This window comes from Lampetra fluviatilis, chromosome 67 (genome assembly GCF_964198595.1).
Source record: "Lampetra fluviatilis chromosome 67, kcLamFluv1.1, whole genome shotgun sequence".
Taxonomy (NCBI): domain Eukaryota; kingdom Metazoa; phylum Chordata; class Hyperoartia; order Petromyzontiformes; family Petromyzontidae; genus Lampetra; species Lampetra fluviatilis.
Window position 1 is genome coordinate 4,526,514 of NC_136341.1, and position 27,915 is coordinate 4,554,428.

At 54.0% G+C, this 27,915-nt stretch overlaps 2 protein-coding genes and 1 long non-coding RNA gene across 3 annotated transcripts in view; 1 reads left to right on the plus strand and 2 right to left on the minus strand.

Annotated features, from left to right (window-relative positions):
* The window catches only part of LOC144952421 (uncharacterized), a 224,979-nt gene that overhangs the window by 112,909 nt on the left and 84,155 nt on the right, over nt 1-27,915 (plus strand). The gene's annotated exons all lie outside the window — the stretch shown is intronic.
* Nucleotides 2,541-6,662, minus strand: LOC144952465 (thialysine N-epsilon-acetyltransferase-like). Its single transcript, XM_078882877.1, is given in 7 exon segments — nt 2,541-3,176; nt 3,596-3,636; nt 3,936-3,987; nt 3,989-4,038; nt 4,248-4,328; nt 5,009-5,060; nt 6,594-6,662. Coding segments are annotated over 7 exon segments (597 nt in total). The 3' UTR covers nt 2,541-2,924.
* On the minus strand, nt 11,771-15,909 carry LOC144952464 (thialysine N-epsilon-acetyltransferase-like). The gene is made up of 6 exons (XM_078882876.1): nt 15,664-15,909; nt 14,992-15,043; nt 14,453-14,533; nt 14,142-14,243; nt 13,804-13,844; nt 11,771-12,470 (listed from the first exon to the last, which is right to left on the minus strand). The coding sequence occupies exons 1-6, from the start codon at nt 15,730-15,732 to the stop codon at nt 12,219-12,221; spliced, it is 597 nt and encodes a 198-aa protein (XP_078739002.1). The 5' UTR covers nt 15,733-15,909; the 3' UTR covers nt 11,771-12,218.

Here is a 27,915-nt window from a genome sequence, read left to right on the forward strand (position 1 = left end):
TGGTCAAGGCCTATGATACCATCAGTAGGCCTGGGCTCTGGGTTGTTCTTCGTGCTTTCGGAGTCCCTGACCGTCTGCTCACGATCATTAAGGACCTTCATGATGGTGAGCGGGCCCGGGTAAAACTACGTGGCCGGGAGTCAGAGCCTTTCCCTGTACACCTTGGGGTGCGACAGGGATGTCCTCTGGCTCCCACATTATTTAACATCTATTTTGACCACATAGTTCGTGAAGCTTTCAATAGCTATACCGGGGGAATTTCCATTTGGTACAGATATAATGGGAGGCTGATCGATGCCCGGGTGCGATCAAGGGATGGCTCCCTATTGGGCAACCATGTTATGTATGCCGATGATTTGGTAATAGCTGCTCATTCAGAAGAGGAGTTGGAGACGCTGCTGCTGAGACTGGAGCGTGCCACTAAGAGGTGGGGCCTTACCATCAGCCCCACCAAAACTTAGCACCTGCCTGGGTATTTGTACCATCAGACACTCCACCCCCACAACTCCCAATCGGTGATGGGGCAGTAGTGGAGAGAGTGGAGAGTTTCCCATACCTGGGCAGTGTGCTTATGACCGGCTCCAGTTTAACAGCAGAGGTCTCACTCCGAATCAGTCGAGCGGCAATATCTTTTCATCGGTTGCATAATGCTGTGTGGAAGCTACCTGGTCTGTCGCTCCGCATGAAGCTTCAGGTCTTCTCGGCCACAGTCATTCCCTCCCTTCTATACGCTTGCGAAACGTGGACCCCCCTAATGGAGCATCGTCGCCTGTTGGAAATATTTAGGCTGGCCTGCCTACGATCCATCCTGGGTTTAACCAGGCTGGATTGTGTGAGGAGCTGACAAATCCTTGAAAGATCTGGGCAAAGTCCCATCGGTGAGCTCCGGCAGGCAAGGCTGCGTTGGCTGGGTCATGTAGCCCGCATGCCCAGCCACCGCATGCCTAAAGAGCTTTTGTTTGTTGTTCGGCCGGATCGAGGGGGCTAAACGGGCGCGGCATGGTCTAGAGAAGAGATGGAGTGATGTGGTACAGGAGGACGTGGAGCTGAGTGGACTTGCCGATGATTGGTACCAGCGGTGTCAAGATCGGCCTATGTGGTGGAGGCTCGTGAAGGACGCTACTGGGCAGTTGGAGGCAGTAACCCTCCACCAACAACGGAGGGCGGAGGAGCGACGCTCACAACAACGAGCGGAGCGCCGGGTGGTTAAAGCACAACAAGTTGGCACAGTAGGGGACACAGGTGGTGCATCAGCCAGTCATCTCGGTCAATTCAGTCAGTCGACCCGTAGCACCTGCTGGGTCTGCCCTGTGACCTCCTGCCAGCGGGCGCTCGACACTTCACGTGGCCTTAAGGTGCACATCGCCTGGCACAAGCGTCGTGGTGACGTCACCGCCACTTCGTGGCGAATGGCGGTTGTTGTTGGTGGGTATTAGTGGGTGTGGGTGTGTGGGTGGATGTTAGTGGGTGTGTGTGTGTGGGTGGATGTTAGTGTGTGTGGGTGTGTGTGTGTGTGGGTGTTTGTGTGTGGGTGGATGTTAGTGGGTGTGTGTGGGGGTGTGTGTGGGTGGGTGTGTGTGGGTGGGTGTGCGGGTGTTAGTGGATGTGGGTGTGTGTGTGGATGTTAGTGGGTGTGTGTGTGTGGATGTTAGTGTGTGTTAGTGTGTGTGTGTGTCGGTGTGGGTGGGTGTGTGTGTCGGTGTGGGTGGGTGTGTGTGTCGGTGTGGGTGGGTGTGTGTGTCGGTGTGTGTGTGTGTGACACGGAGGAGGCTCGTGAAGGACGCTGCTGCTGCTGGACAGTTGGAGGCAGTCGCTCTCCAGCAGCGGAGGGCAGAGGGAGGAGAGGGGGGAGAGAGAGGCGAGAGGGGGGAGGAGAGGGCGGTTGAGTATGTGGGTGGCTGGATAGTTTGAACACATTCCTCCTGCGGAGGGAGCTGGTAGGAACGTTGGGTTGCTCGGTCAATGGCCAGGGTCAACGGCGGCGTGGTGTATGCCGCAAATATGCCCGACTGTGAGGGCGGGCACAAGCCGGCGTGAGTAGGTTAAACGTTGAGTTTTATAAGGGCACCACGGGGTGACCAGCCCCTCTCCACCCAGCCCCACCCCTCCCACCCCTCCCACCCCCCACCCAGCCCCACCCAGTAACCAGGAGGTTCCTACCAGAATAACTGGGTCGATGGCTGGCTGTGTAGTTGAGAGGCTGGGTGGTTGGGTGGCTGAGTAGCCGAGCTGAGTAACTGCGAGTACAAATCATGGTTTTGGGGTGAGGATAGACGTGGCACCACCAAAGGAATGTGGAATTTCCGCATCCAGCCCCATCGCATCTACCACCACCGTCACCATCACTGCCACCCGCTCCGTCACCACCGAAAAAACAAAGACAAAGGTTCCACCCGTGTAGCCTCTAACAAGCTGTTGGGGCAAGTGCTGTTAACGAGTAGCAGCACCGATGCAGCCCGCCACTGTGGCATCACCACACTGACCACCACCACACTGACCACCACACTGACCACCACACTGACGCCTCCTCTTTGTCCACCTTCACTTTATTGCTGCGTGATCAAAGTCTCTACCTGCCACAGTGGGGGTGGGTGGGGGTAGCGGTAGCGGCGTGGGGTGGTACGGTCGTGGTAGGTGGGTGTGGCGTGGGGTGGGTGGTGGTGTGGTGTTGGTAGTGTGGTGTGGTGTTGGTAGTGTGGTGTGGTGTTGGTAGTGTGGTGTGGTGTTGGTAGTGTGGTGATGTTGGTAGCGTGGTGGTGGGTGTAGGTAGTGTGGTGTGGGTGTGGCGTGGGTGGTGGTGGGTGGTGGTAGTGGTGGTGGTGGGTGTCGCGTGGGGTGGATGTTGGTAGCGTGGTGGTGATGTTGGTTGCGTGGTGATGTTGGTAGTGGGGTGTATGTCGCGCGGCTTTGCTGGCGAGGTGCCCTTAGGAGGAAGGAGTGTCCGGCGCGTGGCTGGTCAGTCCGCCCCCCACGTCCGTGCCCCCCACGTCCGTGCCCCCCACGGCGGCGCCCCCCACTGCCAGCGAGGCGAGCGCGGCCCCCTGGAAGCGGACGAGGTGCCAGCCCTCGTCGGCCGTGAGGTCGCTGGCTCCCCGCGCCCGGTACAAGTCCATGGCCGCGACGTTCCAGTCCAGCACGGACAGGCTGAGGCGCGTGCAGCCGTTCAGCCGGCAAACCTGGGCACGGGGGGGGGGGGGGGGGGGGCAAAGGTGCCAGGCTAGGTGCATGACGTGGGCTGAGTGCTGTGCCAGGCTAGGTGCATGACGTGGGTTGAGTGCTGTGCCAGGCTAGGTGCATGACGTGGGTTGACTGCTGTGCCAGGCTAGGTGCATGACGTGGGTTGAGTGCTGTGCCAGGCTAGGTGCATCACGTGGGCTGAGTGCTGTGCCAGGCTAGGTGCATGACGTGGCTTGAGTGCTGTGCCAGGCTAGGTACATGACGTGGCTTGAGTGCTGTGCCAGTCTAGGTGCATGACGTGTGTTGACTGCTGTGCCAGGCTAGGTGCATGACGTGTGTTGACTGCTGTGCCAGGCTAGGTGCATGACGTGGGTTGAGTGCTGTGCCAGGCTAGGTGCGTCTCTGCCGAGGCCATTACCTCCGCAACCCTCCGCAGGAGCTCCTTGCCAATCCCTCTTCCTGCGAGCAAAGACAAAGACAAAGGTCCCCCGTGTAGCCTTGGTCAGACTGCAGGGACAAGTGCAGTTAACGAGCACCTATGAAGGCTACCGGCGCTGTGGCACACGAGGGGGTTGTGGGAGGCTAACGGCACCACGCCCGGCCGCCTTTGTCTCCCCCAGTGGCGATGTTTACTGCACACCGCGCCAAGTACTCATTTGATGCTGAGTCGACCTAGGGGAGGGCCAGGACCAGTTCAGATAATCGTGTTGGCCATGAGACCACCCCCCGTGCGCACGGCCCCCACCCCCAGCGCTGACCTCTGAACTCTGTGGTGACGTAGAGGTCCTCCAGGTGTGATGAGCGTCCCACCCCAGGTGCTGTAGGTGTCGTAGAACAGCGTGTAGCCAACCAGCATGGCCCCTGGGTCGGACACATGACGTCACGCTGTATCAACACTGACGGCTGGACAATGACGTCACGCTCTGTCAACACGGTCGGACAATGATGTCATGTTGTACGTGTCAACACTGACGGTCAGACAATGATGTCATCATGCTTTGTCAACACTGACGGCAAGACAATGACGTCATGATGTGTGCAGGTGAAGTTGTTTCGTTCATCGCGATTACCTTGCTCATGATGCTCATGATGCACCTCGGCTACCAGGCAGTGGAAGAGCGGCTTCGCTCCAAACCCGTCACGACGGAGGTCTGCACGACATCGCAGACTCGCTCGCTCGGTTCCACGGCCATAGGAATGTGGAATTGCCACGGTTTGCTGCCTTTGTGCGCGTGTGTGAGCGAACAGCACTTGCCCCAACAGTCTGGTCAAGGCTACACGGGGCATCTTTGTCTTTGTGTGTGTGGGATGCTCGTGACGTCACCACGGGGAGTGAGGCGAGTACCCCCCCCCTCACCCTCCCCTCACCCTCCCCCCCCTTTACCCTCACCCCCCCCCTCACCCCCCCCCCTCACCCCCCTCCCCTTTACCCTCACCCCCCCCCTCACCCCCCCCCCCCTCACCCCCCTCCCCTTTACCCTCACCCCCCCCCCTCACCCCCCCCCCCTCACCCCCTCCCCTCACCCCCTCCTCACCACCCCTCACCCTTCCCTCACCCCCCCCGTCACCCCCCCCTCCCCTCACCCCTCCTCACCTCCCCTCCACCCCCCCCCCCCTCACCCTCCCCTCACCCTCCCCTCCCCCCCCTCCTCACCACCCCTCACCCTCCCCCCCTCACCCTTCCCTCACCCCCCCCGTCACCCCTCCCCCCTCACCCCTCCTCACCACCCCTCCCCTCACCCTCCCCCCTCACCCTTCCCTCACCCCCCCCCGTCACCCCCCCCCTCACCCTCCCCTCACCCTCCCCCCCTCCCCTCACCCCTCCCCTCACCCTCCTCTGTGATGTCCACCTGGTCCAGGATTTTCCCGAATGTGGCAAGTTCCTGCGAGCACATGGCACAAGGGGGTGAGTGGGTGAGTGAGTGGGTGAGTGGATGAGTGAGTGAGTGGGTGAGTGGATGAGTGAGTGGGTGAGTGAGTGGATGGTGAGTGGGTGAGTGAGTGAGTGGGTGAGTGAGTGGATGGTGAGTGAGTGGATGGTGAGTGGGTGAGTGAGGTGAGTGGATGAGTGTAACAATAACCAGATCTCCAACACCGCTGTTTTCCTGCGAATCATTTAAACTGGATATAGGTCATGCAAGCAATCGGCCCGTGGAAGTGGTTAATCATCTTTGAGTTTTATTGACCAGTGGACTCTGACTTTGCAGTAGAATATTTAAACTTCCTAACTTGGCGCATGTCGCACTGAGATCCCCGGTTGAATGTCATCTTATAAATAACACTGTAACACCATTTTTGTTACTGGGTACTAAGTGGTTATTTTTTAATTTCGTGTGCTATTATTACCCGCAAGTTCGTGGGGAACAATAGCCACTTTGTGTACTTTTGAGACATAAACAATGTTTATGTGAGTGGGTGATGTGGTTGAGTGAGCTGGTGGGTGAGTGGCTGAGTGAATGGGTGACTGCGATTGGTAAGTGGGTGGGTGATTGCGATGGTGAGCGGGTGAGTGAGCTGGTGAGCGGTTGAGTGAATGGCTGATTGCGATGGTGAGTGAGTGGGTGAGCTGGTGAGTGGGTGAGTGAGTGGCTGATTGCGATGGTGAGTGAGTGGGTGAGCTGGTGAGCGGGTGAGTGAGTGGCTGATTGAGATGGTGAGCGGGTGAGTTGAGTGGCTGATTGGGATGGTGAGCGGGTGAGTTGAGTGGCTGATTGGGATGGTGAGCGGGTGAGTGAGTGGCTGATTGCAATGGTGAGTGGGTGAGTGAGCTGGTGAGCGGGTGAGTGAGTGGCTGATTGAGTTGGTGAGCGGGTGAGTTGAGTGGCTGATTGCAATGGTGAGTGGTGTGAGTGAGCTGGTGAGCGGATGAGTGAGTGTCTGATTGAGATGTCTCTCACGCACCACCAGGGCCTTGCGTGATGCCCCCCCCCTACCCCCCCGACCCCTCAGGTGAAGAAGAACCACAGGTGTAAGTTTCATCTTCTTGGTTCTTTCGGTGAAGTCACGTAGAAGGGAGATAATAAAATAATAACAATAAAATAATTCTCACGACGTTTTGGCCACAACGCAAGCAGCCGTCCTCGGGTGAAGAACAGGTCTGTCAGAAAGACAGCGTCTGAATGACGCTGTCTTTCTGACAGACCTGTCTAAATGACGCTGTCTTTCTGACAGACCTGTTCTTCACCCGAGGACGGCTGCTTGCGTTGTGGCCGAAACGTCGTGAGAATTATTTTATTATATTTTATTTTTATTTTATTATTTCCATTCTACGTGACTTTACCGAAAGAACCAAGAAGATGAATCGCTGCAGTCACGAAAGCTTTAAATCGAAAGGTGTAAGTTTGTTGAACGACTTCACCCAGGCACAAATGTCCTCGACGTGTCCGCGAAGTCGTTTCACCTGCGCGTGTCCTCACCTTGATCAGGCGCAGGATGTCAACGCAGTCGCTCTCCGCTGCCTGGCGAACTTCAAATTGCCCGGACATTGCTCTGGATGGGATGGGGGGGGTGTTGTGGTTGTTGTTGTGGGTGTTGCTGTTGTTGTGGTTGTTGTTGTGGGTGGTGTTGTGGTGTTGTTGTGTTGTTGACGAGTCTGTAAAAACGTCAGACTGTGTGTGGGTTTTCGTGTGTGGAATCAGCCACGTGACCGTGATTGTGGTGGGATGTGGTGTGGTGATAGGGGGGGGGTAGTTGGTGGTTGGTGATTGGTGGGTGGGTGGGTGGTGCGGCAATAACAACCCCCTCGAGGTGCCAGACGGGCAACGCTGTCGCGGGCAGTGCCGTGGGGGGAGGGACAATTCTTGGCTTCTCTCTTCGTGGCGTCTCTGACCACCACAGTGAATAAATGGGGGCTCTGGACAGGTGCGAGGGGCTGGTAACTCCTCCACCTTCAATAAATTATCACTCACCCACGAATGAAATATGTAACTAATACGCTTGTGCCGGAGGCCCCGGGGGGGACAGGCGTCTATGACGTCTCCTGGCCAAACCCCATTTGGCGGAGCCAGTAGATTAAATATTTACCCTCGGGGCTTCTCCAGAAACAAGGAAAAGCCACTTCGGATGGCCACGTGGAATGTTCGAAGGCTCACTGCGGAGGAGAGGCTGCCACTCCTCTGTCGGGAGCTGGACCGGTACCGCCTGGATCTCTGTGGCATTCAGGAGGTCCGGTGGACCGGCTCTGGCTCCTGCCACCATGAGGGGTGGACAGTCCTCTACTCGGGGCAGGAGACTGCCAAACAACAGGGTGTGGCCCTTCTTCTGAACAAAAGAATGAAGGGGGCGTGGGAGCGTGGCGGTGAGGTGTGGGAAGCTGTAAGCCCCAGGTTACTTTGGGCTCGCCTTCCCATCAACCAGAGGCGAGGAGTGGTGGTCGTGGCTACTTATGCCCCCACCGAAGACGAACATCCGTGGAGGGATGCAGGCAAGGACGATTAGTCAGATGCCTTCTATGACCTCCTGTCACAGGTGCTGGCTAAAGTACCCCCCTCGGGATAGAGTCATCTTGTTGGGTAATTTCAATGCCCGAGTTGGTCATGATGCTGGCACCTGGTCTGGAGTAATTGGAAGGCATGGGCCAGATCAGCTCAATAATAACGGTAGGAGGCTGCTAGATTTTTGTGCAGCCCATGGGCTTGTAATTACCAACACGCTGTTCCGGCATCGGCGCATCCATACAACATCATGGATGCATGCCAGGTCCAAGCAAGAACATCTGCTGGACTACGTAGTGACGGACCGGCGGATGCGAGCCCATGTCCTTCATACCAGGACCTACCGTGGAGCTGATCTGCCCTCTGACCATCGACTAGTCATCTGTAAGATGCGCCTGCCATTCTTCCACTCCGGTGGTAGGTGTACATCCAGGGCCCCATTCCAACCTAAGGTGGCCTGGTCTCAGCTAGCTGATGGAAGTTGCGAGTGAGAATTTCATCATCGCTTGCAGCTGGGGTTGGCATCGTCCCCCACTCCTGATGTTGAGGGTAAATGGGCGAGGTTTAGGACTGCGACTCATGCAGCTGCAATGGCTGCTTTGGGTACGCGGTCCAGACCTCCCCAGAGACACTGGCTGACAGAGGAGGTGTTCAGGATGGTTGAGAAAAAGCGACAGGCCCACTCTCATCTGCTACAGTATCCCACGTCAGAGAATGAGGAGGCTTACCGCAGCCTTCGCTCGGAGGTTCGGAGAACCGGAAGGCGCTGCAAGGATGGGTGGTGGTCGCGGGTTGTTGAGGAGATGGAGTCTGCCTCAGTGGCCCGCGATCACAAATCCCTTTTTAATTCCATCAAAAAAGTAACCTGCAGCGCCACACCTACTACCATGATTAGGGGATAAAACGGTTATCCATTCTCTGACCCCCAGGAACAGGTTTGCAGATTTGCTGAACATTTCTGTGAGGTCCTGGGGGAGGGGAAATCCCTCAGCCATGAAAACATCGTGGCACAAAGTGGGGAAGACCCTGCTGAGGCTGCGGTGCCTCAAATATTGGAAGAATTCACCCCCTGTGAGTGGCTGGCTGAGGTGCCATCTGTTGAGGAAGTACTGAAGGCGATCCGGAGTCTGAGACCTGGAAATGCACCGGGCAGAGATGATATCCCAAGCGAAATGCTGAGGGAGGGTAGCGTTTGTGCACAGACTGCCCTATATGACATGATAACAACAGTCTGGATTACTGGATGGGTTCCACAAGATTGGAAGGATGCCCTGGTGGTCTCCCTCTTTAAGAAGGGGGGACCGCACAGACTGTAACAACTACAGGGGCATCTCACTCAGTGTGCCGGGAAACGTCCTGGCAAGGATTATTCAACATCGCCTTGCTAGGCACACTGAGGAGAGGCTTGCGGAGCCCCAATGCGATTTCAGGAAAGGGCGGTCCTGCACGGATGCCATATTTTCTATCCGTCTGCTACAGCAGAGGTGTAGGGAATTCCAACAAGACCTACATCTCTGCTTTATTGACCTGGTCAAGGCCTATGATACCATCAGTAGGCCTGGGCTCTGGGTTGTTCTTCGTGCTTTCAGAGTCCCTGACCGTCTGCTCACGATCATTAAGGACCTTCATGATGGTGAGCGGGCCCGGGTAAAACTACGTGGCCGGGAGTCAGAGCCTTTTCCTGTACACCTTGGGGTGCGACAGGGATGTCCTCTGGCTCCCACATTATTTAACATCTATTTTGACCACGTAGTTCGTGAAGCTTTCAATAGCTATACCGGGGGAATTTCCATTTGGTACAGATATAATGGGAGGCTGATCGATGCCCGGGTGCGATCAAGGGATGGCTCCCTATTGGTCAACCATGTTATGTATGCCGATGATTTGGTAATAGCTGCTCATTCAGAAGAGGAGTTGGAGACGCTGCTGCTGAGACTGGAGCGTGCCACTAAGAGGTGGGGCCTTACCATCAGCCCCACCAAAACTAAGCACCTGCCTGGGTATTTGTACCATCAGACACTCCACCCCCACAACTCCCAATCGGTGAGGGGGCAGTAGTGGAGAGAGTGGAGAGTTTCCAATACCTGGGCAGTGTGCTTATGACCGGCTCCAGTTTAACAGCAGAGGTCTCACTCCGAATCAGTCGAGTGGCAATATCTTTTCATCGGTTGCATAATGCTGTGTGGAAGCTACCTGGTCTGTCGCTCCGCATGAAGCTTCAGGTCTTCTCGGCCACAGGCATTCCCTCCCTTCTCTACGCTTGCGAAACGTGGACCCCCCTAGTGGAGCATCTTCGCCGGTTGGAAACATTTAGGCTGGCCTGCCTACGATCCATCCTGGGTTTAACCAGGCTGGATTGTGTGAGGAGCTGACAAATCCTTGAAAGATCTGGGCAAAGTCCCATCGGTGAGCTCCTCCGGCAGGCAAGGCTGCGTTGGCTGGGTCATGTAGCCCACATGCCCAGCCACCGCATGCCTAAAGAGCTTTTGTTTGTTGTTCGGCCGGATCGAGGGGGCTAAACGGGCGCGGCACGGTCTAGAGAAGAGATGGAGTGATGTGGTACAGGAGGACGTGGAGCTGAGTGGACTTGCCGATGACTGGTACCAGCGGTGTCAAGATCGGCCTATGTGGAGGAGGCTCGTGAAGGACGCTACTGGGCAGTTGGAGGCAGTCACCCTCCACCAACAACGGAGGGCGGAGGAGCGACGCTCACCACAACGAGCGGAGCGCCGGGTGGTTAAAGCACAACAAGTTGGCACAGTAGGGGACACAGGTGGTGCATCAGCCAGTCATCTCGGTCATCTCAGTCAGTCGACCCGTGGCACCTGCTGGGTCTGCCCCGTGACCTCCTGCCAGCGGGCGCTCGACACTTCACGTGGCCTTAAGGTGCACATCGCCTGGCACAAGCGTCGTGGTGACGTCACCGCCACTTCGTGGCGAATGGCGGTTGTTGTTGTTGGTGGGTATTAGTGGGTGGATGTTAATGGGTGTGTGTGTGTGGGTGGATGTTAGTGTGTGTGTGTGTGGGTGGATGTTAGTGTGTGTGGGTGTGTGTGTGTGGGTGGATGTTAGTGTGTGTGGGTGTGTGTGTGTGGGTGGATGTTAGTGGGTGTGTGTGTGTGTGGGTGGATGTTAGTGGGTGTGTGTGTGGGTGGGTGTGTGTGTGGGTGGGTGTTAGTGTGTGTGGGTGGGTGTGCGGGTGTTAGTGGATGTGGGTGTGTGTGTGGATGTTAGTGGGTGTGTGTGTGTGGATGTTAGTGTGTGTTAGTGTGTGTGTGTGTCGGTGTGGGTGGGTGTGTGTGTCGGTGTGTGTGTGTGTGACACGGAGGAGGCTCGTGAAGGACGCTGCTGCTGCTGCTGCTGGACAGTTGGAGGCAGTCGCTCTCCAGCAGCGGAGGGCAGAGGGAGGAGAGGGGGGAGAGAGAGGCGAGAGGGGGGAGGAGAGGGCGGTTGAGTATGTGGGTGGCTGGATAGTTTGAACACATTCCTCCTGCGGAGGGAGCTGGTAGGAACGTTGGGTTGCTCGGTCAATGGCCAGGGCCAACGGCGGCGTGGTGTATGCCACAAATATGCCCGACTGTGAGGGCGGGCACAAGCCGGCGTGAGTAGGTTAAACGTTGAGTTTTATAAGGGCACCACGGGGTGACCAGCCCCTCTCCACCCAGCCCCACCCCTCCCACCCCTCCCACCCCCCACCCAGCCCCACCCAGTAACCAGGAGGTTCCTACCAGAATAACTGGGTCGATGGCTGGCTGTGTAGTTGAGAGGCTGGGTGGTTGGGTGGCTGAGTAGCCGAGCTGAGTAACTGCGAGTACAAATCATGGTTTTGGGGTGAGGATAGACGTGGCACCACCAAAGGAATGTGGAATTTCCGCATCCAGCCCCATCGCATCTACCACCACCGTCACCATCACTGCCACCCGCTCCGTCACCACCGAAAAAACAAAGACAAAGGTTCCACCCGTGTAGCCTCTAACAAGCTGTTGGGGCAAGTGCTGTTAACGAGTAGCAGCACCGATGCAGCCCGCCACTGTGGCATCACCACACTGACCACCACCACACTGACCACCACCACACTGACCACCACCACACTGACCACCACACTGACACCTCCTCTTTGTCCACCTTCACTTTATTGCTGCGTGATTAAAGTCTCTACCTGCCACAGTGGGGGTGGGTGGGGGTAGCGGTAGCGGCGTGGGGTGGTACGGTCGTGGTAGGTGGGTGTGGCGTGGGGTGGGTGGTGGTGATGTTGGTAGTGTGGTGGTGGTGATGTTGGTAGTGTGGTGGTGGTGATGTTGGTAGTGTGGTGGTGGTGATGTTGGTAGTGTGGTGGTGGTGATGTTGGTAGTGTGGTGGTGGTGGGTGGGTGGTTGTGGTGTTGGTAGCGTGGTGTGGTGGTGGTGTGGTGTTGGTAGTGTGGTGTGGTGTTGGTAGTGTGGTGATGTTGGTAGCGTGGTGGTGGGTGGTGGTAGTGGTGGTGGTGGGTGTCGCGTGGTGGTGATGTTGGTTGCGTGGTGGTGATGTTGGTAGCGTGGTGGTGATGTTGGTTGCGTGGTAATGTTGGTAGTGGGGTGTATGTCGCGCGGCTTTGCTGGCGAGGTGCCCTTAGGAGGAAGGAGTGTCCGGCGCGTGGCTGGTCAGTCCGCCCCCCACGTCCGTGCCCCCCACGTCCGTGCCCCCCACGGCGGCGCCCCCCACTGCCAGCGAGGCGAGCGCGGCCCCCTGGAAGCGGACGAGGTGCCAGCCCTCGTCGGCCGTGAGGTCGCTGGCTCCCCGCGCCCGGTACAAGTCCATGGCCGCGACGTTCCAGTCCAGCACGGACAGGCTGAGGCGCGTGCAGCCGTTCAGCCGGCAAACCTGGGCACGGGGGGGGGGGGGCAAAGGTGCCAGGCTAGGTGCACGAGGTCACGGGACAGACCTCCAGGTGATGACGTGGGTTGAGTGCTGTGCCAGGCTAGGTGCAGGAGGTCACGGGACTGACCCCAGGTGACGTGGGTTGGCTGCTGTGCCAGGCTAGGTGCAGGAGGTCACGGGACTGACCCAGCAGGTGACGTGGGTTGAGTGCTGTGCCAGGCTAGGTGCAGGAGGTCACGGGACTGACCCCAGGTGACGTGGGTTGGCTGCTGTGCCAGGCTAGGTGCAGGAGGTCACGGGACTGACCCAGCAGGTGACGTGGGTTGACTGCTGTGCCAGGCTAGGTGCAGGAGGTCACAGGACTGACCCCAGGTGACGTGGGTTGAGTGCTGTGCCAGGCTAGGTGCATGACGTGGGTTGAGTGCTGTGCCAGGCTAGGTGCATGACATGGGTTGAGTGCTGTGCCAGGCTAGGTGCAGGAGGTCACGGGACAGACCCAGCAGGTGCCATCGGATGACTGCTGTGCCAGGCTAGGTGCAGGAGGTCACGGGACAGACCCCAGGTGACGTGGGTTGACTGCTGTGCCAGGCTAGGTGCAGGAGGTCACGGGACAGACCCGGCAGGTGCCATGGGTTGACTGCTGTGCCAGGTTAGGTGCAGGAGGTCACGGGACTGACCCCAGGTGACGTGGGTTGACTGCTGTGCCAGGCTAGGTGCAGGAGGTCACGGGACAGACCCAGCAGGTACCATCGGATGACTGCTGTGCCAGGCTAGGTGCAGGAGGTCACGGGATTGACCCCAGGTGACGAAGGTTGAGTGCTGTGCCAGGCTAGGTGCACGAGGTCACGGGACAGACCTCAGGTGACGTGGGTTGACTGCTGTGCCAGGCTAGGTGCATGACGTGGGTTGACTGCTGTGCCAGGCTAGGTGCATGACGTGGGTTGAGTGCTGTGCCAGGCTAGGTGCATCAGGTGGGCTGAGTGCTGTGCCAGGCTAGGTGCATGACGTGGCTTGAGTGCTGTGCCAGGCTAGGTACATGACGTGGCTTGAGTGCTGTGCCAGGCTAGGTGCATGACGTGGGCTGAGTGCTGTGCCAGGCTAGGTGCATGACGTGGCTTGAGTGCTGTGCCAGGCTAGGTACATGACGTGGCTTGAGTGCTGTGCCAGTCTAGGTGCATGACGTGTGTTGACTGCTGTGCCAGGCTAGGTGCATGACGTGGGTTGAGTGCTGTGCCAGGCTAGGTGCATGACGTGGGTTGAGTGCTGTGCCAGGCTAGGTGCATGACGTGTGTTGACTGCTGTGCCAGGCTAGGTGCGTCTCTGTCGAGGCCATTACCTCCGCAACCCTCCGCAGGAGCTCCTTGCCAATCCCTCTTCCTGCGAGCAAAGACAAAGACAAAGGTCACCCGTGTAGCCTTGGTCAGACTGCAGGGACAAGTGCAGTTAACGAGCACCTATGAAGGCTACCGGCGCTGTGGCACACGAGGGGGTTGTGGGAGGCTAACGGCACCACGCCCGGCCGCCTTTGTCTCCCCAGTGGCGATGTTTACTGCACACCGCGCCAAGTACTCATTTGATGCTGAGTCGACCTAGGGGAGGGCCAGGACCGGTTCAGATAATCGTGTTGGCCATGAGACCACCCCCCGTGCGCACGGCCCCACCCCCAGCGCTGACCTCTGAACTCTGTGGTGACGTAGAGGTCCTCCAGGTGTGATGAGCGTCCCACCCAGGTGCTGTAGGTGTCGTAGAACAGCGTGTAGCCAACCAGCATGGCCCCTGGGTCGGACACATGACGTCACGCTGTATCAACACTGACGGCTGGACAATGACGTCACGCTCTGTCAACACGGTCGGACAATGATGTCATGTTGTACGTGTCAACACTGACGGTCAGACAATTATGTCATCATGCTTTGTCAACACTGACGGCAAGACAATGACGTCATGATGTGTGCAGGTGAAGTTGTTTCGTTCATCGCGATTACCTTTCTCATGATGCTCATGATGCACCTCGGCTACCAGGCAGTGGAAGAGCGGCTTCGCTCCAAACCCGTCACGACGGAGGTCTGCACGACATCGCAGACTCGCTCGCTCGGTTCCACGGCCATAGGAATGTGGAATTGCCACGGTTTGCTGCCTTTGTGCGCGTGTGTGAGCGAACAGCACTTGCCCCAACAGTCTGGTTAAGGCTACACGGGGCATCTTTGTCTTTGTGTGTGTGTGAGATGCCCGTGACGTCACCACGGGGAGTGAGGCGAGTACCCCTCACTCACCCTCACTCTTCCCTCACCCCCCCCCCGTCACCCCTCCCCTCACCCCCCTCACCCCTCCTCACCACCCCTCCCCTCACCCTCCCCCCTCACCCCCCCCCCGTCACCCCTCCCCTCACCCCCCTCCACCTCCCCTCTCCCCGTCACCCCTCCTCACCACCCCTCCCCTCACCCTCCCCCTAAACCCCTAACCCTTCCCTCACCCCTCCCGTCACCCCCCCTCCCCCCTCACCCCTCCCCTCACCCCCCCTCACCTTCCTCTGTGATGTCCACCTGGTCCAGGAGTTTCTCGTACGTGGCAAGTTCCTGCGGGCACAGGGGGTGAGTGGGTGGTGAGTGAGATGGTGAGTGAGATGGTGAGTGGGTGGGTGGGTGAGATGGTGAGTGGGTGGGTGAGATGGTGAGTGGGTGGGTGAGTGAGATGGTGAGTGAGTGGGTGGGTTAGTGAGATGGTGAGTGAGATGGTGAGTGAGCGGGTGAGTGAGATGGTGAGTGGGCGGGTGAGTGAGATGGTGAGTGAGTGGGTGAGTGAGATGGTGAGTGAGTGGGTGAGTGAGCAGGTGAGTGAGTGGGTGAGTGAGATGGTGAGTGGGCAGGTGAGTGAGATGGCGAGTGAGTGGCTGATTGAGATGGTGAGTGTCTGATTGAGATGGTGAGGGTTAAGTTGTGTGGACCAATCGTTATCAAACACAATGCATATATAACTATCAGAGTGTATTTTTTTGTTTGCATTCTGACCACAAGCGTTGTCTTTCTTGCAGACGCGATTCCTTGTGAAAGGGGGTTTCACTTTGCCAGAAAACAATGGGGGGTGGGTGGGGTGTGGGGAAAAACCTCTTCTCGGGTGCGAGTTTGTTGAACAACTTCGCCAGGTCGAGATGTACCCAACGTGTCCGCGAAGTCGTTTCACCTGCGCGTGTACTCACCTTGATCAAGCGCACGATGTCAACGCAGTCGCTCTCCGCTGCCTGGCGAACTTCAAATCGCCCGGACATTGTTCTGGATGGGATGGGGGGGTGTGGTGGGTGTTGTTGTTGTGGGTGTTGCTGTTGTTGTGGGTGTTGTGGGTGGTGTTGTTGTATTGTTGACGAGTCTGTAAAGACGTCAGACTGTGTGTGGGTTTTCGTGGTGTGTGGAATCACCCACGTGACCGTGGTTGTGGTGGTGGGTGGTTGGCTGGGGTGGTGGTGGGTGGGGTAGTTGGTGATTGGTGGTTGGGTGTGGGTGTGTGTGTGGGGGTATGTTTGGATGTGTGGATGGGTGTGGATGTGTGGGTGTTAGTGGGTGGATGTGGGTGTGTGTGTGGGTGGGTGTTAGTGGATGTGTGTGGATGGGTGTGTGGGTGTGTGTGGGTGGGTGTGTGGGTGGGTGACACGGAGGAGGCTCGTGAAGGACGCTGCTGCTGCTGAACAGTTGGAGGCAGTCGCCCTTCAACAGCGGAAGGGGGAGAGGAGAGAGGGGGTAGAGAGAGAGAGGGGGTAGAGAGAGAGGGGTAGAGAGAGAGGGGGTAGAGAGAGAGGGGGTAGAGAGAGAGGGGGTAGAGAGAGAGGGGGTAGAGAGAGAGGGGGTAGAGAGAGAGGGGGTAGAGAGAGAGGGGGTAGAGAGAGGGGGGTAGAGAGAGAGGGGGTAGGGGCGTAAGGAGTGCAGAGTGTGAAATCTTTCGTGAAATATTTCATTTAAAAGGGGGGAGGGGCACATTAAGCAAAGCATTGAAAAAAAAAATTACAAAATGATTAACGAAGCATATTCTTGTTTCCACTGATCGTAAAAAAAGAAATGAGGAGAGAGGGGAGGAGAGAGGGGGACAGAGATGAGAGAGACAGAAAAGCGACGCTCACAGCAACAAGCGGAACGGATAAAACGCACGTGCGGCGTTTCGCCTCCTGGTAACTTTATGTACTTCATGTAATTCGGGAGACCAGTCAGTACACGCTGGGATTGAAGCCATGCGCTGCTGTGCTTGTCCTTATATGCTCTGTGTATAAGGATGGGGAGCGGTAGTGCAGCGGTTAGCGCTACGCTGCGCTACGAACCTGGCGACCCGGGTTCGATTCCCGCTCACGGCTAACACCTGTGACGATTATCTGAACCGGTCCTGGGCCTCTCCTAGGTCGACTCAGCTTTAAATGAGTACCTGGTGCGCTGTGTAAACATCGCCACTGGGGAGACAAAGGCGGTCGGGCGTGGTGCTGGCCACCCACCCCCTCGTGTGCCGTTCCGGCCTTCATAGGTGCTCGCTAACAGCACTTGCCCCTACAGTCTGTTAAGGCTATACGGGAGATCTTTGTTTGTGTATATGAATACGCATCAGTATACATCTCACACTAATGTGCATGAGCACACGCCACGATGATTTGCACAGCATTTTTGGCATGACACCTACATTACTACACATGCCAAATGTGTTATATCAGCGGGTTTCATTTATTAATGTTTAATAAGTAATATTAAAAAATACTTTTTTTTTAAACACGCTTTAATGAAATGTAACGTACTAGTAATGGCAAAACTCCACGACTCCAGGAAGTGGCCCCGAAGTTTTGCCACAACGTAAGGGAGCGTGGCCAATTACAGCCAACGTAAGTTGAGCGTGGACAATTAGACCCAAGCCGAAACATAACACGTAAAAAAGAATTTCGATTTAAAGCTTTCGTGACTGCAGGGATTCATCTTCTTGGTTCTTTCGGTAAAGTCACGTAGAAGGGAAATAATAAAATAATAAAAATAAACCAATTAAATAATTCTCACGACGTTTCGGCCACAACGCAAGCAGCCGTCCTCAGGTGAAAAACAGGTCTGTCCCAGATGATGTCTTTCCGACAGACCTGTTCTTCACCTGAGGACGGCTGCTTGCGTTGTGGCCGAAACGTCGTGAGAATTATTATGTTTTATTATTTTATTATTTCCCTTCTACGTGACTTTACCGAAAGACCAAGAAGATAAAAAGATTGTTTAAATGTTTTTTTTTATGATAGAATATAGTATTGTCATCAGTACGACATAAGTATACCAAGTTTGCAGTCGATACCACATTGGGAAGTGGGTTAAAGTTGAGTTACAAGATTTGAGGATACAACGACAACAACAACAACAGACAGAGTGAGTTAAATGAAAGCTTGTAAAAATAAAACGACCCAGGTTCGCTTCTTTAAAAAAAAATATGCGAAACTCAGCGGAGACTTCCTTGTTAAAGTAAAAAAAAATTGTTTTAGTAACGGCGGCGTGGTGTATTTCGCAAATATGCCCGACTGTGAGGGCGAGCACAAGCCGGCGTGAGTAGGTTAAACGTTGAGTTTTATAAGGGCACCACGGGGTGACCAGCCCCTCACCACCCAGCCCCTCCCCACCCTCCCCACCCGGCCCCTCCCTGCACGACGGACGGACGGACACAATAATCTCCTGTGGGCTGGTGTAACCAGGAGGTTCCAACCAGTATAACGAGACCAGTCAGGAGTAACCCACACACTCACCTTTAGGTTCTCATCCCAGAGCATGATCCTCTATCCCCAGAACACTGTCACTTATACTCCTGTTGCACGGGCCACGTGACCCAGCCACAGCCGAAATTACAGATCGCTTCGCATCACTCACATGAGAATAGTTTATGCAAACATAGTTGTGCATATTTACAGCAATTATGAATATTTAATCCTCGATTTAAAGCTTTCGTGACTGCAGGGATTCATCTTCTTGGTTCTTTCAGTAAAGTCATCACGTAGAAGGGAAATAATAAAATAATAAAAATAAAACACAATAAAATAATTCTCACGACGTTTCGGCCACAACGCAAGCAGCCGTCCTCAGGTGAAAACCAGGTCCGTCGAGGCGACAGAGTCTGAATGAAACAGCACACGAGCTTGGAGCATGTTTCATTCAGACTCTGTCTTCTCGACAGACCTGTTCTCAACCTGAGGACGGCTGCTTGCGTTGTGAGAATTATTTTATTGTGTTTTATTTTTATTATTTTATTATTTCCCTTCTACGTGACTTTACCGAAAGAACCAAGAAGAATATTTAATCCATCATACGTATACATTTTTCAAACGTGAGCCTCTCTGTTTTACGATGACGAAGTGGAGTGAATCAGTGAGTGCTGTATTATCAAACAAGGTTCTTCCAACAAACATCGTAAACCGTCCATGAATAAATATGCTGAAGCAGACGGTTCGTAGTGCCAGATACAGCAGCCACATTTGGAAATGTGTTTTGTAACATCGATCCTTACTCACCGTGCAGCAATAGTTTAATGTCAATGTAAAATACAATTGAGGGACGAAAACACATTCTTGCGGAGGGAGCTGGTAGGAACGTTGGGTTTCTCGGGCAATGGCCTGCAGGGTCAACGGTGGCGTGGTGTATTCCGCAAATATGCCGGATTGTGAGGGCGGGCACATGCCGGCGTGAGTACTCTTAGGTTTTTTCTGGTAAAGTCACGTAGGTAAAAATTAAATTACTAAAATTAATAATAGAAATAAAATAATAAATCACGACGTTTCGGAGGCAACACAAGTCTCCGTCAGCAGGTGGAACCGTCACAGAAAAAATTACTGCATCAAGTGAGGCAAAAATCCAAGAGACCAGCCCTTATATACAAGTTAAGGGTGGAAGGGCTTATCTGAATGTGGTAACCAGGGAATGGAACGTGTTGGGGTGGTGGGCGGGGCTACAAGAGAGGTTAAACGTTGAGTTTTATAAGGGCACCATGGGGTGACCAGCCCCTCCCCACCCAGCCCCTCCCCACCCAGCCCCTCCCCACCCTCCCCACCCAGCCCCTCTCCACCAAGCCCCACCCCACCCGCCCCTCCCCACCCGGCCCCTCCCTCCACACCCCAGCCCCTCCCTGCACGACGGACACAATAATCCCCTGTGGGCTGGTGTAACCAGGGGGTTCCTACCAGTATGATGTTGGTGTGTTCTGGGACTGTTGTTGTCTTGGTGTGTAACTCTTGTACTTGTCATGGTGTAGTCGTGGAGTCTTGCTGTTGTTGTTGTTGTCCTTTTGCTGTTTTGCCCCAGGCGTGCATTTGGTGTAAAAAACACATTGGCAGGAATGTATGTACATCTGTACATCTGTACAGGCGTATCGCACCTAACGAGCATTCTTTCTCTGATAATTCGCAATAACGAGCGATTTGAATTTTGATTAATTTGTTCCAAAACGAGAAACACTCTCACGACACTAGTTTTAGTTGCGGATATGATCATCTTAAGCAGCGTTAAATCACATAGAGCCAAAACATAACCCTCGTGTTCCTCAAAAGAGACCTCGTTAGGTAACACGTGTTGGGCTCAAACACGCGTTCGGTAATTTCGTGTTTTTGCATTCTGTTGGTGTACCCAGAAAATCCTCAATGACTCTCAAGATACATTTTCGAAAGGGCGATTAGGCTGCTCTTTGTGATGCAAATCGGGTAATTTGCAGATACATTTTCAACATTGGAATGTTCGGCCACACCAGGAACATTGTAAAAATTAATTCTAGATTTGAAGTTTTCGTGACTGCAAGGATCCATATGACTCTGTGGTTCTTTCGGTAAAGTTTAGCTGCTGCTGCTCCTTACTATTAAAATTCCTTCCCTCTATTACTGCTAACCCTACGTCCTCCCTTTGATGCTGCTAATCCTGCATAATGCACGGGCATAATATGAGTTTGAAACCCCCCGCCCACATCCTACGCATTCCACAAGTAGTGACTAATCCCATATCTGCATTTCCCATAAATATGCTAAATTCCTCTTGATATGCAAATTCGTTTGTCAAGGCGCTCTTCCCCCTCTAACCCAGCTAAAATATACCCTGCCAAGCCTGGTGGTGTTCATTCAGACGTTGTCTTTCCGACAGCCCTGTTCTTCACCTGAGGACGGCTGCTTGCGTTGTGGCCGAAACGTCGTGAGAATTGTATTTTATTATGTTTTATTTTATTATTTTATTATTTCCCTTCTACGTGACTTTACCGAAAGAACCAAGAAGAAAAGTCACGTAGGTCAATAAAAAAAATAATATAAAATGCTTCCGAAACGTCGTGATTTAATTGAGTTCTTTTCATTTTTATTTTCACCTACGTGACTTCCCCGAAAGAACCACAGAGTATTGAGACGTAAATTGTGAAAGAAGAAAAGCAGGGAACCCATCAGAAACGCATCCACGAGTTATTACGAGTTGGATATTACATTTGGATTTAAAGCTTTCGTGACTGCAGGGATTCATCTTCTTGGTTCTTTCGGTAAAGTCACGTAGAAGGGAAATAATAAAATAATACAAATAAAACATAATAAAATAATTCTCACGACGTTTCAGCCACAACGCAAGCAGGTGAAGAACAGGTCTGTCGGAAAGACAGTGACAGACCTGTTCTTCACCTGAGGACGGCTGCTTGCGTTGTGGCCGAAACGTCGTGAGAATTATTTTATTATGTTTTATTTTTAATATTTTATTATTTCCCTTCTACGTGACTTTACCGAAAGAACCAAGAAGATGAGTTGGATATTAAAAATGGTGCAAAGGGAATAGGTAAGCTATGTGAAACAGTAACAATTTACATCGAATAAACATGAGCATCCCCACGCTGAGAAACATGTGTAGGACTCGTACTGAAGCGACAGCTTCTTTGTTTTTCTCGGTGTTTTTTATTGACGCGTGTAGTTCACACCTCCTCAGTCGGCATCACTCAATGTCCCTCCGTTCTCTCCAACGCACAACTCCCCATCAACGTCACTCAATGTCCCTCCGTTCTCTCCAACGCACAACTCCCCATCAACGTCACTCAATGTCCCTCCGTTCTCTCCAATGCACAACTCCCCATCAACGTCACTCAATGTCCCTCCGTTCTCTCCAATGCACAACTCCCCATCAACATCACTCAATGTCCCTCCGTTCTCTTCAACGCACAACTCCCCATCAATGTCACTCAATGTCCCTCCGTTCTCTCCAACGCACAACTCCCCATCAACGTCACTCAATGTCCCTCCGTTCTCTCCAACGCACAACTCCCCATCAACGTCACTCAATGTCCCTCCGTTCTCTCCAACTCACAACTCCCCATCAACATCACTCAATGTCCCTCCGTTCTCTCCAACGCACAACTCCCCATCAACATCACTCAATGTCCCTCCGTTCTCTTCAACGCACAACTCCCCATCAACGTCACTCAATGTCCCTCCGTTCTCTTCAACGCACAACTCCCCATCAACATCACTCAATGTCCCTCCGTTCTCTCCAACGCACAACTCCCCATCAACATCACTCAATGTCCCTCCGTTCTCTCCAACGCACAACTCCCCATCAACGTCACTCAATGTCCCTCCGTTCTCTCCAACGCACAACTCCCCATCAACATCACTCAATGTCCCTCCGTTCTCTCCAACTCACAACTCCCCATCAACATCACTCAATGTCCCTCCGTTCTCTCCAACGCACAACTCCCCATCAACGTCACTCAATGTCCCTCCGTTCTCTTCAACTCACAACTCCCCATCACCGTCAATCAATGTCCCTCCGTTCTCTCCAACGCACAACTCCCCATCAACATCACTCAATGTCCCTCCGTTCTCTTCAACTCACAACTCCCCATCAACGTCACTCAATGTCCCTCCGTTCTCTCCAACGCACAACTCCCCATCAACGTCACTCAATGTCCCTCCGTTCTCTTCAACTCACAACTCCCCATCAACATCACTCAATGTCCCTCCGTTCTCTTCAACTCACAACTCCCCATCAACATCACTCAATGTCCCTCCGTTCTCTCCAACGCACAACTCCCCATCAACATCACTCAATGTCCCTCCGTTCTCTTCAACTCACAACTCCCCATCAACATCACTCAATGTCCCTCCGTTCTCTCCAACTCACAACTCCCCATCAACATCACTCAATGTCCCTCCGTTCTCTCCAACGCACAACTCCCCATCAACACCACTCAATGTCCCTCCGTTCTCTCCAACGCACAACTCCCCATCAACATCACTCAATGTCCCTCCGTTCTCTCCAACTCACAACTCCCCATCAACATCACTCAATGTCCCTCCGTTCTCTTCAACTCACAACTCCCCATCAACATCACTCAATGTCCCTCCGTTCTCTCCAACTCACAACTCCCCATCAACATCACTCAATGTCCCTCCGTTCTCTCCAACGCACAACTCCCCATCAACGTCACTCAATGTCCCTTCGTTCTCTCCAACGCACAACTCCCCATCAACATCACTCAATGTCCCTCCGTTCTCTCCAACGCACAACTCCCCATCAACATCACTCAATGTCCCTCCGTTCTCTCCAACGCACAACTCCCCATCAATGTCCCTCCGTTCTCTCCAACGCACAACTCCCCATCAACGTCACTCAATGTCCCTCCGTTCTCTCCAACGCACAACTCCCCATCAACATCACTCAATGTCCCTCCGTTCTCTCCAACGCACAACTCCCCATCAATGTCCCTCCGTTCTCTCCAACGCACAACTCCCCATCAACGTCACTCAATGTCCCTCCGTTCTCTCCAACGCACAACTCCCCATCAACGTCACTCAATGTCCCTCCGTTCTCTTCAACTCACAACTCCCCATCACCGTCAATCAATGTCCCTCCGTTCTCTCCAACGCACAACTCCCCATCAACATCACTCAATGTCCCTCCGTTCTCTCCAACGCACAACTCCCCATCAACATCACTCAATGTCCCTCCGTTCTCTCCAACGCACAACTCCCCATCAACATCACTCAATGTCCCTCCGTTCTCTCCAAAGCACAACTCCCCATCAACATCACTCAATGTCCCTCCGTTCTCTCCAACGCACAACTCCCCATCAACGTCACTCAATGTCCCTTCGTTCTCTCCAACGCACAACTCCCCATCAACATCACTCAATGTCCCTCCGTTCTCTCCAACGCACAACTCCCCATCAACATCACTCAATGTCCCTCCGTTCTCTCCAACGCACAACTCCCCATCAACATCACTCAATGTCCCTCCGTTCTCTCCAACGCACAACTCCCCATCAATGTCCCTCCGTTCTCTCCAACTCACAACTCCCCATCAACGTCACTCAATGTCCCTTCGTTCTCTCCAACGCACAACTCCCCATCACCGTCAATCAATGTCCCTCCGTTCTCTCCAACGCACAACTCCCCATCAATGTCCCTCCGTTCTCTCCAACTCACAACTCCCCATCAACGTCACTCAATGTCCCTCCGTTCTCTCCAACGCACAACTCCCCATCAACGTCACTCAATGTCCCTCCGTTCTCTCCAACGCACAACTCCCCATCAACATCACTCAATGTCCCTCCGTTCTCTTCAACTCACAACTCCCCATCAACATCACTCAATGTCCCTCCGTTCTCTCCAACGCACAACTCCCCATCAACATCACTCAATGTCCCTCCGTTCTCTCCAATGCACAACTCCCCATCAACGTCACTCAATGTCCCACCGTTCTCTCCAACGCACAACTCCCCATCAACGTCACTCAATGTCCCACCGTTCTCTCCAACGCACAACTCCCCATCAACATCACTCAATGTCCCACCGTTCTCTCCAACGCACAACTCCCCATCAACGTCACTCAATGTCCCTCCGTTCTCTCCAACGCACAACTCCCCATCAACGTCACTCAATGTCCCTCCGTTCTCTCCAACGCACAACTCCCCATCAACGTCACTCAATGTCCCTCCGTTCTCTCCAACGCACAACTCCCCATCAACGTCACTCAATGTCCCTCCGTTCTCTCCAACGCACAACTCCCCATCAACATCACTCAATGTCCCTCCGTTCTCTCCAACGCACAACTCCCCATCAACATCACTCAATGTCCCACCGTTCTCTCCAACGCACAACTCCCCATCAACGTCACTCAATGTCCCTCCGTTCTCTCCAACGCACAACTCCCCATCAACGTCACTCAATGTCCCTCCGTTCTCTCCAACGCACAACTCCCCATCAACATCACTCAATGTCCCTCCGTTCTCTCCAACGCACAACTCCCCATCAACGTCACTCAATGTCCCTCCGTTCTCTCCAACGCACAACTCCCCATCAACGTCACTCAATGTCCCTCCGTTCTCTCCAACGCACAACTCCCCATCAACATCACTCAATGTCCCTCCGTTCTCTTCAACGCACAACTCCCCATCAACATCACTCAATGTCCCTCCGTTCTCTCCAACGCACAACTCCCCATCAACGTCAATCAATGTCCCTCCGTTCTCTTCAACGCACAACTCCCCATCAACATCACTCAATGTCCCTCCGTTCTCTTCAACTCACAACTCCCCATCAACGTCACTCAATGTCCCTCCGTTCTCTCCAACGCACAACTCCCCATCAACATCACTCAATGTCCCTCCGTTCTCTTCAACGCACAACTCCCCATCAACATCACTCAATGTCCCTCCGTTCTCTCCAACGCACAACTCCCCATCAACGTCAATCAATGTCCCTCCGTTCTCTTCAACGCACAACTCCCCATCAACATCACTCAATGTCCCTCCGTTCTCTTCAACTCACAACTCCCCATCAACGTCACTCAATGTCCCTCCGTTCTCTCCAACTCACAACTCCCCATCAACGTCACTCAATGTCCCTCCGTTCTCTCCAACGCACAACTCCCCATCAACGTCACTCAATGTCCCCTCCGTTCTCTCCAACGCACAACTCCCCATCAACGTCACTCAATGTCCCTCCGTTCTCTTCAACTCACAACTCCCCATCAACATCACTCAATGTCCCTCCGTTCTCTCCAACGCACAACTCCCCATCAACATCACTCAATGTCCCTCCGTTCTCTCCAATGCACAACTCCCCATCAACGTCACTCAATGTCCCACCGTTCTCTCCAACGCACAACTCCCCATCAACGTCACTCAATGTCCCACCGTTCTCTCCAACGCACAACTCCCCATCAACATCACTCAATGTCCCACCGTTCTCTCCAACGCACAACTCCCCATCAACGTCACTCAATGTCCCTCCGTTCTCTCCAACGCACAACTCCCCATCAACGTCACTCAATGTCCCTCCGTTCTCTCCAACGCACAACTCCCCATCAACGTCACTCAATGTCCCTCCGTTCTCTCCAACGCACAACTCCCCATCAACGTCACTCAATGTCCCTCCGTTCTCTCCAACGCACAACTCCCCATCAACATCACTCAATGTCCCTCCGTTCTCTCCAACGCACAACTCCCCATCAACATCACTCAATGTCCCACCGTTCTCTCCAACGCACAACTCCCCATCAACGTCACTCAATGTCCCTCCGTTCTCTCCAACGCACAACTCCCCATCAACGTCACTCAATGTCCCTCCGTTCTCTCCAACGCACAACTCCCCATCAACATCACTCAATGTCCCTCCGTTCTCTCCAACGCACAACTCCCCATCAACGTCACTCAATGTCCCTCCGTTCTCTCCAACGCACAACTCCCCATCAACGTCACTCAATGTCCCTCCGTTCTCTCCAACGCACAACTCCCCATCAACATCACTCAATGTCCCTCCGTTCTCTTCAACGCACAACTCCCCATCAACATCACTCAATGTCCCTCCGTTCTCTCCAACGCACAACTCCCCATCAACGTCAATCAATGTCCCTCCGTTCTCTTCAACGCACAACTCCCCATCAACATCACTCAATGTCCCTCCGTTCTCTTCAACTCACAACTCCCCATCAACGTCACTCAATGTCCCTCCGTTCTTTCCAACGCACAACTCCCCATCAACATCACTCAACGTCCCTCCGTTCTCTCCAACGCACAACTCCCCATCAACGTCACTCAATGTCCCACCGTTCTCTCCAACGCACAACTCCCCATCAACGTCACTCAATGTCCCTCCGTTCTCTCCAACGCACAACTCCCCATCAACGTCACTCAATGTCCCTCCGTTCTCTCCAACGCACAACTCCCCATCAACATCACTCAATGTCCCTCCGTTCTCTCCAACGCACAACTCCCCATCAACGTCAATCAATGTCCCTCCGTTCTCTTCAACTCACAACTCCCCATCAACGTCACTCAATGTCCCTCCGTTCTCTCCAACGCACAACTCCCCATCAACGTCACTCAATGTCCCTCCGTTCTCTCCAACGCACAACTCCCCATCAACGTCAATCAATGTCCCTCCGTTCTCTTCAACTCACAACTCCCCATCAACGTCACTCAATGTCCCTCCGTTCTCTCCAACGCACAACTCCCCATCAACATCACTCAATGTCCCTCCGTTCTCTCCAACGCACAACTCCCCATCAATGTCCCTCCGTTCTCTCCAACGCACAACTCCCCATCAACGTCAATCAATGTCCCTCCGTTCTCTTCAACTCACAACTCCCCATCAACATCACTCAATGTCCCTCCGTTCTCTCCAACGCACAACTCCCCATCAATGTCCCTCCGTTCTCTCCAACGCACAACTCCCCATCAACGTCACTCAATGTCCCTCCGTTCTCTCCAACGCACAACTCCCCATCAACGTCAATCAATGTCCCTCCGTTCTCTCCAACGCACAACTCCCCATCAACGTCAATCAATGTCCCTCCGTTCTCTCCAACGCACAACTCCCCATCAACGTCACTCAATGTCCCTCCGTTCTCTCCAACGCACAACTCCCCATCAACATCACTCAATGTCCCTCCGTTCTCTCCAACGCACAACTCCCCATCAATGTCCCTCCGTTCTCTCCAACGCACAACTCCCCATCAACGTCACTCAATGTCCCTCCGTTCTCTTCAACTCACAACTCCCCATCAACATCACTCAATGTCCCTCCGTTCTCTCCAACGCACAACTCCCATCAACGTCAATCAATGTCCCTCCGTTCTCTTCAACTCACAACTCCCCATCACCGTCAATCAATGTCCCTCCGTTCTCTCCAACGCACAACTCCCCATCAACATCACTCAATGTCCCTCCGTTCTCTCCAACGCACAACTCCCCATCAACGTCACTCAATGTCCCTCCGTTCTCTCCAACGCACAACTCCCCATCAACGTCACTCAATGTCCCTTCGTTCGCTCGCTCCGATGGCTTCGCTCGCTCTCCCTCTGCTCTTCTCCTCCAGTGACCTCCCTCTCTGCTCTCTCTCTCTCAGAGGTCGCAACCGGGTACCCGATACCCGTACCCTACCCGATACCCGGCTACCCGTAGTACCCTTTCGTGACTGCAAGGATTCATTTTCTTAGGTATTTTCGGT

What these genes read in the sequence shown, in the direction of transcription:
- LOC144952464 (XM_078882876.1), bottom strand. Translation starts at nt 15,732, where the DNA reads ATGTCCGGGCGATTTGAAGTTCGCCAGGCAGCGGAGAGCGACTGCGTT. An exon ending in GGTGGACATCACAGAGGAAG is followed by an intron (nt 14,534 to 14,991) that starts GTGAGGGGGGGT and finishes GATGTCGTGCAG; the next exon opens with ACCTCCGTCGTGACGGGTTT. An exon ending in TCATGAGCATCATGAGAAAG is followed by an intron (nt 14,244 to 14,452) that starts GTAATCGCGATG and finishes TGTCCGACCCAG; the next exon opens with GGGCCATGCTGGTTGGCTAC.